This window comes from Pseudochaenichthys georgianus, chromosome 4 (assembly GCF_902827115.2).
Source record: "Pseudochaenichthys georgianus chromosome 4, fPseGeo1.2, whole genome shotgun sequence".
NCBI classification, from domain to species: Eukaryota; Metazoa; Chordata; class Actinopteri; order Perciformes; family Channichthyidae; genus Pseudochaenichthys; species Pseudochaenichthys georgianus.
In genome coordinates, this window is record NC_047506.1 from 3,716,184 (window position 1) to 3,735,283 (window position 19,100).

General features: G+C 44.5%; 1 protein-coding gene and 1 long non-coding RNA gene across 2 annotated transcripts; both read left to right on the forward strand.

The window, feature by feature from the left end:
• The first annotated feature begins 10,702 nt into the window (after positions 1-10,702).
• On the forward strand, positions 10,703-12,219 carry LOC139433737 (uncharacterized). Its single transcript, XR_011643124.1, has 3 exons — positions 10,703-10,819; positions 11,663-11,771; positions 12,144-12,219. It is a non-coding gene; the product is annotated as an uncharacterized lncRNA (long non-coding RNA).
• Positions 12,220-12,232: 13 nt separating this feature from the next.
• LOC117445500 (uncharacterized) lies at positions 12,233-16,688 on the forward strand. Its single transcript, XM_034081226.2, has 8 exons — positions 12,233-12,290; positions 12,938-13,077; positions 13,953-14,089; positions 14,271-14,364; positions 15,251-15,586; positions 15,753-15,837; positions 16,221-16,359; positions 16,520-16,688. Exons 3-8 carry the CDS (start codon positions 14,049-14,051, stop codon positions 16,686-16,688), a joined length of 864 nt encoding a protein of 287 aa, XP_033937117.1. The 5' UTR covers positions 12,233-12,290; positions 12,938-13,077; positions 13,953-14,048.
• Positions 16,689-19,100: the final 2,412 nt, after the last annotated feature.

The following is a 19,100-nucleotide window of genomic DNA, read 5'->3' on the forward strand; positions in this document are numbered from 1 at the left end:
TCTCCACTCCTCTTCTGACTGGCGGTAGAGGGCCACTGATGAACACCTCTGCATTTTGAGAGCTGGCAGTTTCCAACAGACATTTAAAGTCTTTTTTCAGCACTTCTGACTCTTGTTTCACAACATCATTTGTTCCAATGTGCAGAACCACATTCTTCACAGTCGGATGTTCAGCCCCAATATGCAGGATCTTCTCAGCCAAGTCAGAGACCGTATCCTTTGGAAAACAGAGTACTTTGATGTTGTTCTTACTACACAGACCTTTTACATCTCTTACAGCAGAGTCACCACAATCAGAGTTTCAGGCCCAGTCGTTAGTCCCTCTAGTCTTTTACTTTTGGAGTAGCTATTGGTCCTTACCCTGCTGTGTGAAGAGGACGGGTTATCCAGGTCATCAGAAAGAGATCTCCGGCTCTCGGTCAGCGGAGCGTATCTGTTCTGGATTGGCACACTTGGTGGTTTAGGAGGATTTTTTGTAATTCTCCCTTTAGCAGCTGTCCACTGCTGTTTAGGGGTTGAAGAGGCGCTCTTCCTGGGTGAAACAATGCAGGCCAGCCGGTCGCATCACATATTTCTGAGTGTTGGGCTCTGCCTGTTATGCGTCCTCCCAAATCCCATGGAAATGATTTACTCTTCGGCTTTGCACCCAGAGAGTTCCAGGGAGGACTACCACTTGTAGATGTATTACCCGGTACACAGCCCTCCTGTTCCTTGGAATCCTTGTAGCTGCTAACTAGCTGTGAGTTAGCATACCCTTTTCCACTATTTTGCAACACTGGTAAAGTGGTGTCATTCCCACAACATAGTCCATTCACTTCCACGTTAACTTCCAACCGTTGCATTTTCATTTCCAGCACAACTATCTTCTGTAGAAGTTTGTGGAAGTCATCTGTAGAGAACGGAGGCATTTTTCTACCAACTAGCTTAAGCTAAATAGCATGCAGTAGCCTACCAGGCTTTAGCTGTTGCTAGGCCACGCTACTGTAAGACTGGGGTCGTAAAAATGTTGAAATATGGCTGAAAACCTCCGTCTATTTACGCAGATGAACTGTCCCAGTGATCGGTTAATGTCCAGGAGCCGCTGCTCGAAGTTTTCAGAGAATAAGAATAGGAAAATCAGCATAAAAAGTAAGCAGAGGCAGGAGCAAGCAGAAAAGCGTCTGCACTGTAAGAAAGATAAGGCAGCAGCTATGATAGATAATCATAATTGGAGAATTTCGTCTGCAAACACACACGAAATACTCATAGACAGTATACTCTGGCTGATTTAATGTACGGTCAGTCGCCAAACATAATTAAATTGAAGTTGGCGGTCCTAGCAGCTATGCTACTGAGCTACAAAGAGTCTGAAATATTACGCTACATGGGAAAAGGTAGCAGACTATCTGTAGAACATTGTAATTGTAAAAGTGTTGCTTTTATGAAATTGACTGTTTTCCTCGGATACAAAATTAATTGTATGAATACTCTGTGTATCTTTCTTAGAGTACATCACAGCAGGAACACAATACCCACCGCTCCAGTACAGTCGGATGTCAAACAGACCGTCCACAGACTGTTTGTATGGGAACTCAGAGGGTTGAGAGGAACACAGACAGTGGAATGTAAAGTGTCTGCCATTTCTGTTGCTACACAGTTGGCCCGGGGAACACTGAAATCGGCACACGTGAGAAGCAAAGGTATACTATAACACTGACAAATCACAGATACATTACCTTAATTGTGCTTTTATTACATGTACAGCACTTGGGCTCGACCAAAAATCGTTTTTAAATGTGCTCTATAAATAAAACCTTATTTGATATATTGTATATCACAGAAATACTGTTATGTTGACTACAAGAAATACAGTGCTGTTTGTAGTGTGTACATTTTTCATGAATTAATCTGTCAGATGTACAGAAGTTGTTGGCCTTTTACAATGTATTAGTGTCTTATCTAATGTACATAGTATTTATGCACTTTTCCCTTTTATTAACAGGCATCCAGGCCACGGTGTCTTTCAAAAGTGTTGGCACTAAAACTTCCACCTACACAGAAATCCCCTTGTCCTCTACACCAATAAAGGGCCCAGGATTGGGACCTCGCAAGAGACCTCGACTTGAGTTGGAGGAGGAACAAGCAGAGACGTCGACAGAATTTGAGGAGACTCTGGGTTCGAGTTACCACCCTGATTATACTGTAGAAGAATGTGACGTATCGTAAGTTTGGTACATTTGGTACACATTACTATTACTGTTTTTCAGAGTTGAAATCTAAATGTATCGTTACTTTTTTTTTGTTACATTAGACCACAGGCACAATCCACGCACCGTGACGTAAAGTACATTGTTTTTGAAAGCTGCCTCAGACAGCTGTTTGAAAAATGTCCGGTGTGTAAGACAGACTGTGATGTCCAAACAAGAAAGGTGGGGACCTATGTGGCGTTCACACAGCGTTGTTCAAACTAGGGGTGGGCGATATGACGATATATATCGTCGTGACGATATTAGGTCTCCACGATATGCTTTTTCAGAGATATCGTCCTATCGTGATAAAAAAAAAAAAAATAGCGGGAGGGGAAGAGGCTCTCCGTCCGCTCCCCCAGCCTCACCTACTGATTTTAATTTCACCATATATCAAGCCCGATCGATTTCACAATGTCAGCGCACCTCTGCTTTCGTTCAGTCCGAGTTGTTTGACACGCTCCCAAAGTCCCCGCCCCCTTTCTTTGCAGCGAGCAACCATAGGGCAGGCATTTCATAAAGGGGCTCCTTATGAAAAGACTAGCAAACGGTGGAAAGACATAACTGACGCTGTGGCGTTTTATGTTTTTCCCTTCAGTTATGCTAAAGTCTTTTATTACACTTCAAGTCTACTCTAAAGTTTACATTTTAAATATTTGGCACTGACTTTTCCTCATTGATGTTTTATGTTTTACTTAGTTATGTTTTACCCTCCTTTTCATGTTTATTGATGTTCACTGCTCACTTGTTCATTCAGGGTTTCATTTCTGAAGCTTGAAATGCTATTTGGTCTGTTACTCCTTTTTGTTTTAGTTTCTGTTACCTTGTAGGTGCTTGTACTGTTAAGTAACTTGAAAAATAACCATAATAACCGACATGAAAAAATATCGTGATATATATCGTCTATCGTGATACTGCCTGAAAATATCGTGATAACTATTTTTCAATATCGCCCACCCCTAGTTCAAACTGCAGTTACTTCAGAAAATGGGAGAGCCAGCCCGTCATCGGAAGTACCCCGGTTGGCAACTTACAGTTATCCACTGCTACATACTTCACTGGGGGTTCCTTCTTCCAACTACGAAAGGTATTTTACCATCTCTAACATCTACAGTATAGCATATGAAAAATGACAGCAGTGGACTTTTTCAAAAACGTTTCTTTTTTTTCTGTTTATTCATAGATATGCAGAGCCATGCAGCTGGAGATCATCGGGTATGGGACCTTCAGGAGGCATGCTAAGAGTTACCTGGAGCCTGCTATTATCCACAAGTGGAACACTGATCAGCAGCAGAATTTCGATAATCTACAACAACAGGGGGGAAAGGTCGCAGTTGCAGGAGATATGAGAGCAGACTCTCCAGGTAAGCAGAAACAGACAAGACAGTCTAGTGCCAGAGTTACTGCACAGCAAATTCGCCAGTGTGAAAATCCTGGTGTTAGAGATTTTCGGGGTAAAGTGTTGTGGTTTTGGTGTTACATTTAACATGATTAACACCGCCTGTTGTTAACACACTATATAGTACCGGGTTGGATCATGGTGTTAAACATATTTAACGACGGATAGTGTGTTCTCTCAATCCGGGTACTTTTACGTGATGTGCGTGAAATTATTTAGATCTCCGCCATCTTTTTGATGCAACCTTCAGTCTCGAGAGACCGCAGTCCGTGACGGTAAGTTATCGCTACGTTTCATAATTTGTTCCCCAGATAGCTTACATTAATTTAGCTTGAAAATACAGTTGTGTGTGGTAGGTAGCGTAATTGTAAATGTATTGTTTTCATTACTAGCTTGCTAACTATTACTATTTGACTGTCATGACCAGGTGCAGGTGCACAGACCATACAGTCAATGCTTGCTTGCTAAACTAACTGTCGAATTAGATATGGATGTCGAATTAACGTTAGATATGTAACATAATATGTAATCATTACGAAGACCAATGTATTGCACATGTCTATCGTTAGTTCGACAGCGAGCTAACGAGCTCTAGTGTCCGTAAAAATGTTGTTCGATAATTGCCGCCTTTTACTTTTCTAGCATCAGTCCGTCTTGCAGCAAGTGTGATCGCTTGGCCTCGCCCTCGACAGACTGCAGTCAGTGAGTGACGGTAAGTTATCTAGATAAATAACGTTACATTTACATTTAATGTTATCCAACATTACTTAATTTAAAAATAATGTTACAGTTGTGTGTGTGGTAGCTAATAATGTTTACTAGCTTGCTAAGAATATTTGTCTGTACTGGCCGTGCACCTGCTTGCTAAATGTTAGCTAGCCAGTTAGCTAGCTGGCTAGCTGTCGAATTACACACAGATGTCAACTTAGATAACATTAGCTATGTTACATACTATTATGTCATTACAAACACCAACGTATTGCACATGTCTAACGTTAGTTCGACAGCTAGCTAGCTAAGAGGTTCTGGTGTTGGTCCTTATCGGTATAGTTAGCCGACTTCGCTAACAACTTTTTTTTTTTCCAATTTCCTTTCTATCACTATCTCAGTGTCACCTAAGCAGCCATCAGTCCCCGCGGGTTTCGACCGTGTGGTCTCGACAGACCGCGTGACTACGTTATCTACGTTTCATTGAATTTGTTCCCCAAGTGAAATTATTTAAGTGTATGTAGTACAGTAATGAAGCTTAGCGCAAGTTCAGACAGGAAGACCTAACACTCCGTATTGCGCGTCATGGCAATACTTGCTCCCTGCATCTAAATGACAGGGAGCGCCTCTCCTCAGCTAAACCTATCACGCCCCTTCATTACAGGGCTAATCATCGCACCTGTTAACCCCTCTATATATGCTCTCCCCTGTTCTATCAGCTGTCTTCCAGGTGTCAACGCGCAAAGCTGGTAGTTTATACTCCTCTTACGCCTTTAAACACTGGATACAAAAAACAAAACAAACGCTCAAACATGCCTAATTCAGACTCTTCAGAGGACTTACCTTTTTCGAAGGATCTCGATCCCATCTCCGATACCCTTTCAGAGGCAGCATCCAACTCTGTAACTCATCGTCGCTCCAGCTCCCGTCTGAGCGCCCGCAGCGGCTCTCGCTCAGCAGAAGCAGAATTCCTCATCGCCCACCTCCAGAAGCAGGGCATCACCCCAGCCCCAGATCTCCTGCTGTCTCAGCTCCGTGATCTGGCGGACCAAGCCTCCGGCGCGGTCTCTCAACCCAGGCCAGCAGCCCCAGCCAGCCCCCCCGGAAGAGGGCGAGGGCGCGCTCGCGGCCGCGGGGGCAAAAGGCTTAAAAAAGCGAGTCCTCCAGGAGCTCGCCCGGCCAAAAATCCCACACTCTCCAGGTTCACTCCAGCGGGGCTCAGCAGCCCAGCACCGCTCAGCCCGGGAGCTCCGGCACTCAGCCCCCGTTCGACAGTAGACTAGCCAATACGCTGCAATCTTTGGCAAGCTCCATGCTATTAATAGACGCTCGCCTCCAGTCCATGGAGAAAAATCAGGCCGGAGCTTCAACCTCTCTGGCGGCCCGCCGGGCCAGGATTTTACAACCGGAGCGATAGCTCCAGTTTACACCCTGACTTCCGCCCTCCCGGCTCCTCTCTCAGGTAGGCCCTATATCCCCCAAGCCGCTAACATCTCCTCACGGCTCAGGGCAAAAATCCTTGACGGGAAAGACATCAATTTGGTCAGCCTCATCCTGCCTTCCCCGGAGTGCGACAAAGCCATCGCCACGGGAGGAAGCATTACTGCGGTATTTAAATCCGCAGACCCCCGGCTCCTCAAAGACCTTTCGATAGGACAATTTCTGGTAGCATTCAGCATTTTCCGCGATGTTCTCTGCACAGTTTACCCTGGAAGGAGAGCGGAATTAGACGCCTATTTGGCCATGATCGGAGATCTTCACTTAAAATATGGGAAACTAGTTTTCTATCAATACCACAAAAGCTTCTCCAGCAAAGCAGCGCTACACTTAGCTCATAGCAACATCCGCCTGGACTGGTCCGTGCTGGATACCGAGCTGCTCGTTATGGCTACCGGCGGGCAACAGGTAGTTTCATGCATTAGCTGTGGAGCGCAGGGCCACACCTCTCCGCTCTGCCCTTCAGTACCTCTCTCCGGGTCTAGCGTTTTCCCCACGCAGTATCCTGGGAACATCAAAACAAACCGTCAGTACGTGCAGGGAGGCCCACCCGAGGTCAGTCTGCCCCAGGCGCCGGCTCATTTTCCCGCGCCAGAATCAACGTGGTGGAAAAACCTTTTAAAACATCACCCATCGACTCCCATTAACACCACACATTTAGCAGCTGCACTTTCGACTCACCCAAATCCCGTGTTCGTTGACTATCTGCTGTCAGGGCTCTCTCAAGGGTTCAGGGTAGGGGTTCTCTCTCCCCCCTCAGTGACTCTAGTGGCAAAAAAATGCAGTCAGCCGCCAAAGAACCCACTATAGTCTCTCAGCTCAAAAAAAGAGCTCAACAAAGGATATTTAATCGGTCCTTTCCAGTCCTCTCCGTTCCCGGTGTTCCGAACAAGCCCAATAGGGGTCGCTACACGCAAATATTCCGAGAAGAAAAGGCTCATCTTCGATCTGTCCGCTCCTCGCGCTGGGCCGTTCTGCAGCATCAATAGCCTTATTCCCCCCGAGTATTTTTCACTTCACTACGCTTCAGTCGATAATGCCATTAAGCTTATCAATTTGCAGGGCAAGGAGCGTGGCTCTCCAAAGCGGATATCACGGACGCATTCAAAATAATTCCCATTCACCCATCTCAGTGGCACATGTTCGGTATCAGGTGGGAATCAAAATTCTACTTTGCTGTCCGCCCTAACCTTCGGGTGCAGAATAGCCCCTGTATCTTTAATTCTTTTTCCGAAGCCCTCTGCTGGATCCTCCTGAACGTCGTTAGAATCCCCTCCGTTCTTCACTTATTGGACGACTTCCTCCTCATAGATCCCCCTCGGGACAACTCAGGCGACTCTTTAGCAAAACTCCAAACATGCTTTCAGGGAGTTAGGTGTTCCCCTCTCAGTAGAGAAAACGCTAGCCCCAACACACGCCTGGGCTTTTTAGGCATTACAACTCGACTCCGTAGACATGGAAGCATCTCTCCCCACGGAACAAACCTGCAGCGCATTCGCGACATCTCAAAAGCCTTCTGCGAGCAACAAGTTATCCACCAAGCAGCAGCTTCTCTCCTTGCTCGGGCACCTCAATTTCGCCATGCGTATCATCCCTCAGGGGCGCTCTTTTATCTCCCGGCTCCTGGATACAGCGTCGGCTGCAGAAAACCTCCATGACCAAGTCTTCCTAGACGAAGGCTGCCGCTCTGACCTACGATTTTGGTCCCTCCTGCTCGCACACTGGAATGGCGTCACCCTTCTTCTACGACGACCTCATGTACTCCTCCGACTCCATGAGATTCTTCACGGACGCTGCCCCATCCGTGGTTTTGGGGGGGTTTTTTCAGGGAGAGTGGTTCGCAGGCTCGTGGCCTCCGACATTTCCCAGCCATGCCTCTTCCTCCGCTCTGCATGAGATCTTCCGATCGCTGTTGCCTGCCACGTGTGGGGGCACCTCTGGCCCCGGAAGCGGATCTCAGTACTCTGCGACAACCAATCAGTGGTCGGGATTATTAACAAAGCACGCTCCCCGTGCCGTGACATCATGCCGTTCATGAGAAGCATCACGTGGTCTTCCATCACCCACAATTTCCTCATCTCCGCACGTCACGTTTCCCGGCCACCTTAACCCAGTGGCTGATTCCCTCTCTCGCTTCCAATTTCAGAAGTTCCGGAATCTCTGCCCAGGAGCCAGCGCTCAACCCGTCAAGATTCCTCCCCTGCACCTCCTCTCTCTCTCCTGATAGTAGCCCCCTAGAAAGGCACCTCGAATCAGCCAGATTCTTCATGAGGAAGGCTTAGCCACTCCAACCCTTAAAACATACGATTTCGCTTGGAGAACGTTTGCGATGGTTTTGCTTTTCCTTAGGCATCACTCTTAAACCCGTTCTCATCTCCACCGTGTGTGCCTTCAGGTGCTACTGCGCCACTGATCGCCCACCTCAAACCTCATACATCCGGGGCCTCTTAGCGGGAATCCAGTTTAACGTTCGCTGTTCCGATCCCGGCTTTCCCAGCCTGTTCAAAAACCAGTCTGTCAAACTCGTCCTCAAAGGTCTCATTAAAACGTACCCCCCGTTTCAGACCGGAGACGCCCTATTACACTCTCCACTTTACACCTCATGCTCTCCAAGCTTAGAAGCGGGGTTCTTCTCCCCTTACATCGATGCACTACTCGACGCTCTATTTCTCCTAGCTTTTTTATGCCTTTCTTAGACCAGGCGAATTTACCACCGCTTCCCTCACTTTCAATTCCAATAGAGACGTCAGCTTTTCTGACTTATCCTTTCACGCCAGCCATCTTAGTTTATATCTTAAACACTCCAAATGCGGCGGCGCCTGCTCCGTCATCGCCGCCCGCATCGATTCTCAATTCTGCCCTTATAAAGCCATGATCAAGTTTCTACGGCTTAGACCTACCTCGAACCCCCTCTCGCCATTATTCCTCATCTCAGGGAATTTTCCTTTAACACAAAGACAGTTCAACATCTATTTAAAACAAGTCCTCATTAAATCCGGGTTATCACCCCTTCTACACACGGGGCACTCCTTCAGAATAGGCGCAGCTACTTCCGCTGCCAATCAAGGCGTCTCGTCCTCATCCCTGCAACAACTCGGACGGTGGTCCTCCTCCGCTTTCTCATCCTACATCCGCCCTGACCTCAATGCCGTGCTGGCTATCCAAAGGTCTCTCCAACCTTAAACAAATTGGTACGTATGCATATAACTGGTGGTGGTTCTTAGCATGTCAGCACGTATGTTGCCCTACGGCTCATGTTCAATTCTGTTATTTAAACCTGCATGTCCAGGCTGTAAAACCTTCGGGTTGTATAATGTGTCCCTGCTAAAGCAGGTTGCCCCGCAAAAAATGTTCGGGAAGCCTCGCACGTTCCGGGCACCCGGGGCACTGGTCGGGTCGCTCGGTGCGTCCGGGTAGTCCCCGCTCACCCGGGATGCCCCGTACGTCCGGGACGCCCTGTACGGCCAGGATGCCCCCTCCGGGATGCCCCGTACGTCCGGGAAGCCCTGTGTGGATGCCCTGTACGATCCAGGATGCCCTGTACGGCCAGGAAGCCCCGTATGTCCGGGTTGCCCTGTATGTCCAGGATGCCCCATTCTTCCGGGAAGCCCCGTATGTCCGGGTCGTGAAACCTCCGGTCCGTATTATGTTTCCCTGCTAAAGTCAGGTTACCCCGCACATTCGGGAAGCCTCGCACGTTCCGGGCACCCGGGGCACTGGTCGGGTCGCTCGGTGCGTCCGGGTAGTCCCCGCTCACCCGGGATGCCCCGTACGTCCGGGACGCCCTGTACGGCCAGGATGCCCCCTCCGGGATGCCCCGTACTTCCGGGATGCCCTGTATGTCCAGGAAGCCCCATCCGGGTTGCCCCGTCTGTCCGGGATGCCCCGTACGGCCGGGAAGCCCTGTACGTCCAGGAAGGATGCCCGGGAGGCATCAGTCGCTTATATCCTCACATGTATTAACCTCCTTTTCATCCATAGATTTCCGCCGCATCCCGCAAGGTAAGATTCACATTCAGTACTTCATCCTGCATTCTTTTGGGGGTTCATCGGAAATGGTTCTTCCCTCCCGATTGATATCCTACTAAAACTTGGGCCTAATCGCCAAAACAACATTCATTCATTTGTGATGAACTGTCATCATTATGTTCCATTGATATAATGTGACCGATAATAAATATGTATTCCATACATCATGTCTCTCCTGATTGAAATGAAGCTTAGCGCAAGTTCAGACAGGAAGACCTAACACTCCGTATTGCGCGTCATGGCAATACTTGCTCCCTGCATCTAAATGACAGGGAGCGCCTCTCCTCAGCTAAACCTATCACGCCCCTTCATTACAGGGCTAATCATCGCACCTGTTAACCCCTCTATATATGCTCTCCCCTGTTCTATCAGCTGTCTTCCAGGTGTCAACGCGCAACCCTCCTCCACCCCTTCGCCTCCTGCTTCCAACTCAGGGCCAAGCTTAACCTTCTCCCTTCCAACCGGACCTAACCACTTATAACCACCACCAGTGTCTAGACCCAGGGGGGTTCATCGGAAATGGTTCTTCCCTTCCCGATTGATATCCTACTAAAACTTGGGCCTAATCGCCAAAACAACATTCATTCATTTGTGATGAACTGTCATCATTATGTTCCATTGATATAATGTGACCGATAATAAATATGTATTCCATACATCATGTCTCTCCTGATTGAAATAAAGTTGTTGGCTAATTGGCTCCTTTTCCTTTCTAGCACGTGTTCTTCTGCTCCGTGCGGAAGCAGCCATCTTGTGTGGCCTCGACAACAGACTGCATGCAGTGAGTTATCTAGATAACGTTACATTTAATTGAATTTGTTCCCCAAGTGAAATTATTTAAGTGTATGTAGTACAGTAATACAGTTGTTGGCTAATTGGCTCCTTTTCCTTTCTAGCACGTGTTCTTCTGCTCCGTGCGGAAGCAGCCATCTTGTGTGGCCTCGACAACAGACTGCATGCAGTGAGTTATCTAGATAACGTTGAATTTGTTCCCCAGTTAGCTAACATTAGTTAATTTCCCTTGAACTAATTGTAGTTGTTTGTGGTAGCTAATAATGTTAACTATCTTGCTAAGAATATTTGCAACCCAGTCTCACGGCATACATTTAATCTATTGATTTGTGTTCACAAACACGATTTTCGCATTTGTTTTGTGGCACACAGAACGATTTTTCTTTTCTTGGAAACCAGAAGCTGTGTGGTTCATAAAAACATGTTCTTACTCAATATCTTACCCTTAGCCTAACCCTTTTATTTTAAATGGTATAATGTCGGAGGAAAAGAAATGGCTCAGAATACTGAAATCTGTATTTTTTGTCATCTTTTTTTCCTTGTAATTGGCGCCGCACGAAACATATTACCAATACAAATGCATTGCTTCTAAATATTGTTCTGTGTCAGAATACTGAAATCTGTATTTGTTTTTAAAATCTCTTTTTCCTTCTAATATGTTATTATTTACATTGCTTTTAAAGTCGTTCTGTGTGACACGAAAAAAATGGGGAAATCGTGTCTTTTTTTACTATAACACGAAATGCCTTGAGACTGGGTTGCAACACACCAACACTGTGCTTAATTTGGTCCCGAAACGTTTGTCATGCACAGATAGAAGCCTCAGCTTAAAGATACAAAAATAAAAGAACGGAGCATAAAGTAGAATTTCTTTATCTAAAGACAGTTCCAATTTATATTATGCCACCCTTACACAATTGGAGTATTTGCTTGCTTAAGAAGGGGAAGTTGTGATGCATCATAATAACTTGTGGAATAACAAATGTTGTGTTTCTCCATTGTACCCATATAGGGCTCTTGCTCTTCTCTTCAGCTGAAGATGATAGTGAAAGTGCAATACCGAAACCAAAAGAAGTACATCAAAATTCCAGAAGCTTGTTTTGACATCTTCATCACTGAAGGCAAGTAAACCACTTCAGAATCGGAATACCTTTATTAGTCCCACAGAGGGGAATTTTGCGATCCACCCTCATTAACCTACTGTTACATTAGATGGACATGATGCACTGTTGAGGCAGTCCCCCCCCCTTGTGTGTGTGTGTGTGTGTGTGTGTGTGTGTGTGTGTGTGTGTGGTGTGTGTGTGTGTGTGTGTGTGTGTGTGTGTGTGTGTGTGTGTGTGTGTGTGTGTGTGTGTGTGTGTGTGTGTGTGTGTGTGTGTGTGTGTGTGTGTGTGGTGTGTGTGTGTGTGTGTGTGTGTGTGTGTGTGTTGTGTGTGTGTGTGTGTGTGTGTGTGTGTGGGCTTCTGCTTATATTTGGTCTTCAATCCTTTTAGTGAAAGAGAGGTTTTCCATCCATGTGGACAGCATCTTATCAGTGGAGGATGAGACTGGCACAGAAGTGGACGACTACACATTTCCAGATCTACTCACTACCAGTGGAATATGCTTTGTCATCAAAGATGAACTGAATGACAGTGGTGGTGAGTGACGACAATAAACCCTTTTCTCAGCAGCTATGTTGACGTCATAGCAGGGTAAACACAGGTGTAATAGATCAAATGAATTTTGGCCCGATCTATTTAGTGTGTCACAGCCATTCCAGTGAGACGGCATATTATCAGGGCCCTGGCCTGCCTACATCCTAAATTACATCTCTGTTTACGCTGCATGTCAACATGGCTGCTGAGAAAAGGGTCGATTTTACATTTCTCAATTGTATTGTATGCTAATTATCCCCATGCAAGTGTCAAGCACACCACACATTTCATTGCTATAAACAATACTATCTTAAAAGGTAAAGTATTGTTTATAGGAATCAAATGTGCATACTCCACTGATTTGGTGAAAATACATAATTGTGTACTTACTTGGGGTTCTTGTTGAAAGCCTTGTTCTTAAGCTTTTGCTAGACTAAAAAACACCATTGCTGTCTTAAGTATTGGTCCCAAGTAGAGTGCGCTCTTGTGGACAAGGACTTTGGGACTCATACTTGCAATGGAGGTTTTCAGTGGGTTGTTGTATTTTTGAGAACACTTCACCAGTAGATTACATAAAGACATGACAAAGGAAGACCATATAATTTCAATATTCATATTTAATATCTCTTGTGTATGACATTATTTTCCAGAGCCATCCTCATCCCCCGCTTCAGGCACAGATACTATTTCAGTCACTTCGAAAAGCAGCAGTGAAATCGATTTCTACAGTGGCACTCTGAAACGCTTCAGAAAAGAGGAGGAGGCTTTGCAGGGTCCACAAGCCAAAGATGTGAGTGCATATTCAATATGTCATGTACACCATTGTTTTACAGTTTAGTGACGTCTGTCCATCCGTGTGTCTGTACCAGTAGATTGCTCATAAACCTATACTGCTTACTAGGGATGCTCCGATCGATCGGTCACCGATCGATATCGGCCGATACTCACTCTCTACCGATCGATCGGTGCTCTCTAAACATGCCGATCGTGAGAGCCGATCGCATGAGGTAAAATACATGACACTTTTCTCTGTGCGTGGCAAAACAAGCTCGCCAAAATGGCTTCACGGTCTGGCATTATTTTAAGGTGTCCGAAAAAGACAGTAAAATAGCGGAATGCAACGTGTGTGAAGCAGAAATCCTGCAGCTCCGCCCGCCGGACCGTTGAGCGGAGCAAAACACACAAGAGTTAGACCTAACACACTTAGCTATTTTATCTACCTCTGGAACAAGCTAAACTAGTTATTATAAATATATTTATTCTTCACTGTCGGGTCACTCATTACTAGATCAGTGAGCTGCATGAGATACTGACAGGCTGTCAGGAAGAGAGAGAGGGGGAGGGAGAGAGGAAAAGAGAGCGCTTCCGCTCATTTCTCCCATGTTATTCTCCAAAGTGAATGTAAACTTGAATAATGTACATCATTTGAATGTAATAATTAAGTTGATTGTTGTTTGTGGAAGCTCCAGTGAATGAGCCCCATTAACTGGTTTAAACATCACTTTAAATGGAAGATTTAAAGTGATGTTTAAATCTTCCATTTAGGCCCCGCCCACGCGATCGGTATCGGCCGATACTGATTCCGCGATCGGCCCCGAAATTGGCGATCGGAGCATCCCTACTGCTTACTTAACGGGTGTCATTTTTGTTGTGTTTTGTTTTAAGCTGATAAAACAGGTTCTGCTGACCAAACCAGGAGGAAGTGATGTGCTGAAGGAGTATGAGGAAAAAGGAACAATTAGTCCTGCCACAAGAAAAGTGATGGTGAACATTCTAGTTGCAGACATGGTGCAGAGTGAGGGGTAAGATTCTAATTTGTTATAGCTTTGCATGAATGTGTCATGTATGTATAGGCTAAGTGTGGATGAAGTTGGTGCAATTGTATTTCTACATAAATTGAGTTCATTAAGTTTTATGTTCTTAAACTGAGTCTCTTAGACTTAAATGAATTAAATGTTGATAATGACTGTTTTTGCTCTACAGGAGAATCCCTCAGCGACTGACCAAAGAGAAGTATGCACTGGGGATTGTTACCCTGTTTCCCTCGCTCCAAGATCCACATGGGAAGACAGGCTATGTGAGTTATTCTTGATTATGATCAAAGTAGACTGTTTTAGATGGCTTACATCAGGGGTATCAAACTCAAGGCTCGGGTGGCCAAATCCGGCCCGTGACTTCATTTTCTGTGGCCCCAGCAAAGAGCTTGCAAAGAATGATATGTTTATTATATGGTTACATGATGATTTACAGAAGCACGTTGCCCATAAACTACATGTCCCATAAAGCATCTCAATTTTTTTTTTTCAGAGTTTGACTTTTTTTTAAATGTTTCTTTTTTTATTTCACCTCCTTTTTTAAAAAAAATGTCACTTCTTTTTTGATTTTGACTTTTTTTTCCAGAATTTGGTTTTTCTTTTAAAATTATTTTGTGACATTCTCATTGAAGAGATTTGCAATTATTTGCCTTAACTTCTACATTCAGACGTAGTTAATTCTGAAGTTTTACCCTATCTGATAATAATCCAATGCAGAGGCAATAATGTAATATATAATACATCATTTTATAGTCTTAAAGTTACAACCTGCCCTTTGAGTGCAACCATAATGCTGATGTGGCCCGCGATGAAATTGAGATTGACACCCCTGGCTTACATGGTTCCTTGAATGCTGTGGGATTTCTATAACATGCTACTGCATTTAAGAATTCCTGTAGTTGTATACATACTGTAGGGTAGTTTAAATTCATTTGGGCGGCTGTGGCTCAGGAGGTAGCGCATAGTCCAATGACTGCAGGGTTGGTGGTTCAAATCCCGTCTCCTCCTGTCCACATGTCAAAGTGTCCTTAGGCAAGACACTGAACCCCGAATTGCTCCCAATGAGCAGGCCTTGCATGGCAGCTGCCGCCATTGGTTATGTGAATGTTTGTCAATGGGTGAATTTTCAATTTTGTTTTTTTCGGTCAGGAGCATTTTTATGACGGGCAGAAAGGCGGTGGGTTTCTAGCGTGGCGACTGAAGTCCGTTCAGAGAGCAACGCGACTTCCTGTGAGGTCCAAGGATTCCAGAATAGAAGAGAATGGAGGCCCCATGCTAAGGAGAGAGATAGGCCACTGTGATGATCATCCAGATGAGCAGAGATATCAAGAACTCATATCTGTGATGAATCATACAAACAACAGAGAAGTCATCATGAAGAAGATGAGAGACACACTGGAATATAGACAGCGCCTTGTCCACGATCCTGAGAGATCCTCCACTGTCCTTTCAGTATTCCCGCGCCTGCTGGACACTAAAGGATTGGTAATATTTTATTACTCCTACTTTTGCTTATTATGAATGTTATTTTGATAGATGTTTTAAGCAACCTTCAGTTAAATGGAGATGATCTAAATCTGTGAAATTGGCATTAGTAGTACATTGAAAACCTGATGGTGGTTCTTGCGTTTGTGCTGTATATGTGTTTTAGATTCTCCAAGACTTCAGTCTCCTCTTTGGGTCAGAAACTCCATCCAAACTACTGGAAAAGTGGCCAACCTCCTTCCAAAGCAAAGGTCATCCAACAGGCAGAAATGCCTGACTTCCACACCCTTGCTGAAGCGCTTGTTTTGTCTGCCAAGAACCAAAGGGCTGATGAACCATCACTGGAATCACCAGGTATGGTTTTTAGGGAACTGCAATGTCATATCATGTCATATTGCCTATTGTAAATGTCTATGTGAGGGCTGGAGGGAGTGTATGACCACACAGTTGGAGAATGCCAGGGTAAGTGGGTTTGGAAAGTATTCAGGCCACTTCACTTTTTCCATACTTTATTGTGTTGTGAGACTTATGTCTTGTATTTTGCTTGTACATGCACTATGAACTGTTGGACATTATACAGATTGGTAAAAAAAAAAAAAAAAAAGAAGTTGATCATTGTTCTCTTTTCTTACAGAGTGGGACAGTGATATGGCATCCATCCTCCTCCCTTCTGCACTCCGGTCACCCCAGCCTGCGGGAAGGAAGAAAACCCAGAAGATCAGTGTAGCTCAGGCCATTGACCATCTGGTCGTATTTCACAAGGTATGTGGCAGGTTTAAGAATGTTAGATCTAGCCACCAGAACTACTACAGAGAGCTGTCACTATGATAAAGTAGGACTAGGCTAGTGCAAATATAAACTATTCCTAAAAACACACACATGCGCATAGTTAGCCATGTAAAATTAAAATGCTTTGCTTGCCTTGTCCTTCAGTCCTGTAGGGAGTCCGGATGAGCACCTTCACGAAACCATATGGACACGAGCCAAGCCATATCTTCTTGCTCTCAGGGACCACAGCAAGGAGGCTGTCGGCAACTTCTTCATTCTGATTGACAAGAAGCTCATCCCCTGTGAAGGCTACCACTTCTTAGCAGGCAATTGATGAAAACTTTTAAGCTTCACTTTGTCTTAGGCACTAGCTATGATGCAGCACTCAAAAGCATGTACACATTTCTGCAAACAACTGTCTATAACATAGACGTTGACACCACCAGTGAGAGCCCCAAGGTCAAGGAACTGAGAACTAAGTTTGTGTGTAATGTATAAGTGTTACATATGCAGATTATTGCTTGATACGCCTGGATCCTTAACTCGGCACCTTAAGCTTGTTCATGGCTTGTATCCAGGAAAACATTTTAATTTGATATGCGCTCAGGATGGCTGCTCATTGCAGTTCAAACGTTTTTTAGGTTTTAAAAAACACTTGAGGAAATACCATGATAAGGATGGGGTCGTTTCAAGCAATAATCCTTCATCACCAGTCCAACAAGCTGTTATTCTCAGGGAAGACATTTTACATGTTGGTGATTCTGACATGGATCAAGATTTGCCGAATCAGCAGGCCAGTGGGTCTGGATCTTCTATCTCTAAAGATCAGTCGAAAGAAATGTGTGCATCTATTATAGCCAAATTACAGGGCAGTGGTGTTGCCAATAGTGTTATATTGTCCGTTGTTGAAAGCATGGAAGAGTATGTTGATGAAGTTCACACAAATCTGAAGGAACAAGTGTTGAGTGTAGTGCCTCCTGATAATGCCTGTCGCATCGCAGTTGAGGAAGTTTTCAAAAATGTACATAATTCTTTCACTGACTTTAACACAGACAGTAAATGGAGGAAATATTTCAGTGACAAATGGGGGGTTGTCGAACCAGTCGAAGTGCACTTGGGTGTTCGATTCGATTCAAAGAGAAACAAAATCTCTGGAATATATGAACAGGTACCAGTCAACGACACTTTCATTTATGTAACCATCTTGAAGACCTTGGAGTTTATTTTCAAGAATGAGGAAGTATGTCAACACATTCATGACACCAGACACAGTGACATGTATCAGGACTTTTCTGATGGACAGTATTATAAAAATCATCCTTTGTATTCCAAGTACAGTAATGCACTTCAAATTTAAGTTTATTACGACGATTTTGAAACGGCAAACCCATTAGGGTCTAAACAAGGCATTCATAAACTTGGATGTTTATATTTCACTCTTCGTAACTTGCCACCACGCCTGAATTCTTCTCTAATGAATATCCACCTCATTTCATTGTTTCACTCTCAGGACGGGAAAAAGTATGGCATTGACAGAATACTTAGTCCATTGGTTGAGGACATAAAAGTACTGGAACAGGGAATGAAAGTGTTGTTTGCTGAGCAACCAATCGATGGTACCATTGCACAGATTACAGGTGACAATCTAGGCTTAAATGGCCTTCTTGGATATGTGGAATCTTTCAGTGCAAACCATTATTGTATTATGTGTCTCACTGACAAAACATCAGCTCAGAAGACTGTGTTCACTCAGGATGACCCGCGGGTGATTTTGCGCACAAAACTGTTAAATGAGGAACATTACAGTCATCTCATTCAGAACCCAGGTGAAGGCCATTGTTATGGTATCAAACGTAACAGCATACTCAATACCTTGACATACTTCAACATATGTGATAACTTTGTGTTTGACATAATGCATGACATCTTAGAAGGTGTAGCACAATATGAAGTCAAGCTGCTGTTTTTCTATTTAGGTGCCAATTTCATTTCTCGTGAGGGCATTCTCCAAAGAGTCTATGCATTCAACTTTGGCTATTTGGACAAAAAGAACCGTCCTACAAGGATAAACCTTGAACAATCTGGCAACGGAATTGGGCTCAATGCCAGTCAAACACTGTCTTATTAGGAACATTCCGCTCATGTTTGGTGATGTAGTCCCAGAAGGTAACAGACACTGGTATTTACTATTGTTGCTGTTGCATATCATCAATATTTTATTTTCGCCCAGCATTACTGAGGGAATGACAATATTTTTGAAACATCTTATAGCAGAGCATCATGGTTTATTCAAAGAGCTGTATCCTCTAAAGAATCTCATTCCAAAGCATCACTTTATGATCCACTATCCTGAATGCATTCGCCAAATTGGTCCGTTGGTAAATGTGTGGACTATGAGATATGAAGCCAAACACAAGTTTTTTAAGTCCAGCATAAAAAACTTTAAGAACATAACCAAATCCCTTGCCAAGAAACACCAAATAGCTATTGCATATCACTGGGAATCCCTTGCCATCAAAGGCATAGAGGCTGGGCCTGTTAAAACAGAAATGTTGACTGATCTTGAAAATGGTGAAATTATTTCAAAACATTTCCAGCTTGATCTGTCTAGTGAAGTAAGTGTCACACCTTGGGTCAAATGTCAAGGTATTGAGTATCGTACCGGTCTTGTTGTCTGCTTAGACTTGATGGATGAGATACCAGTGTTTGGGCAGATTGTTTGTATTTTTCTGATGAGAGCTGAAAT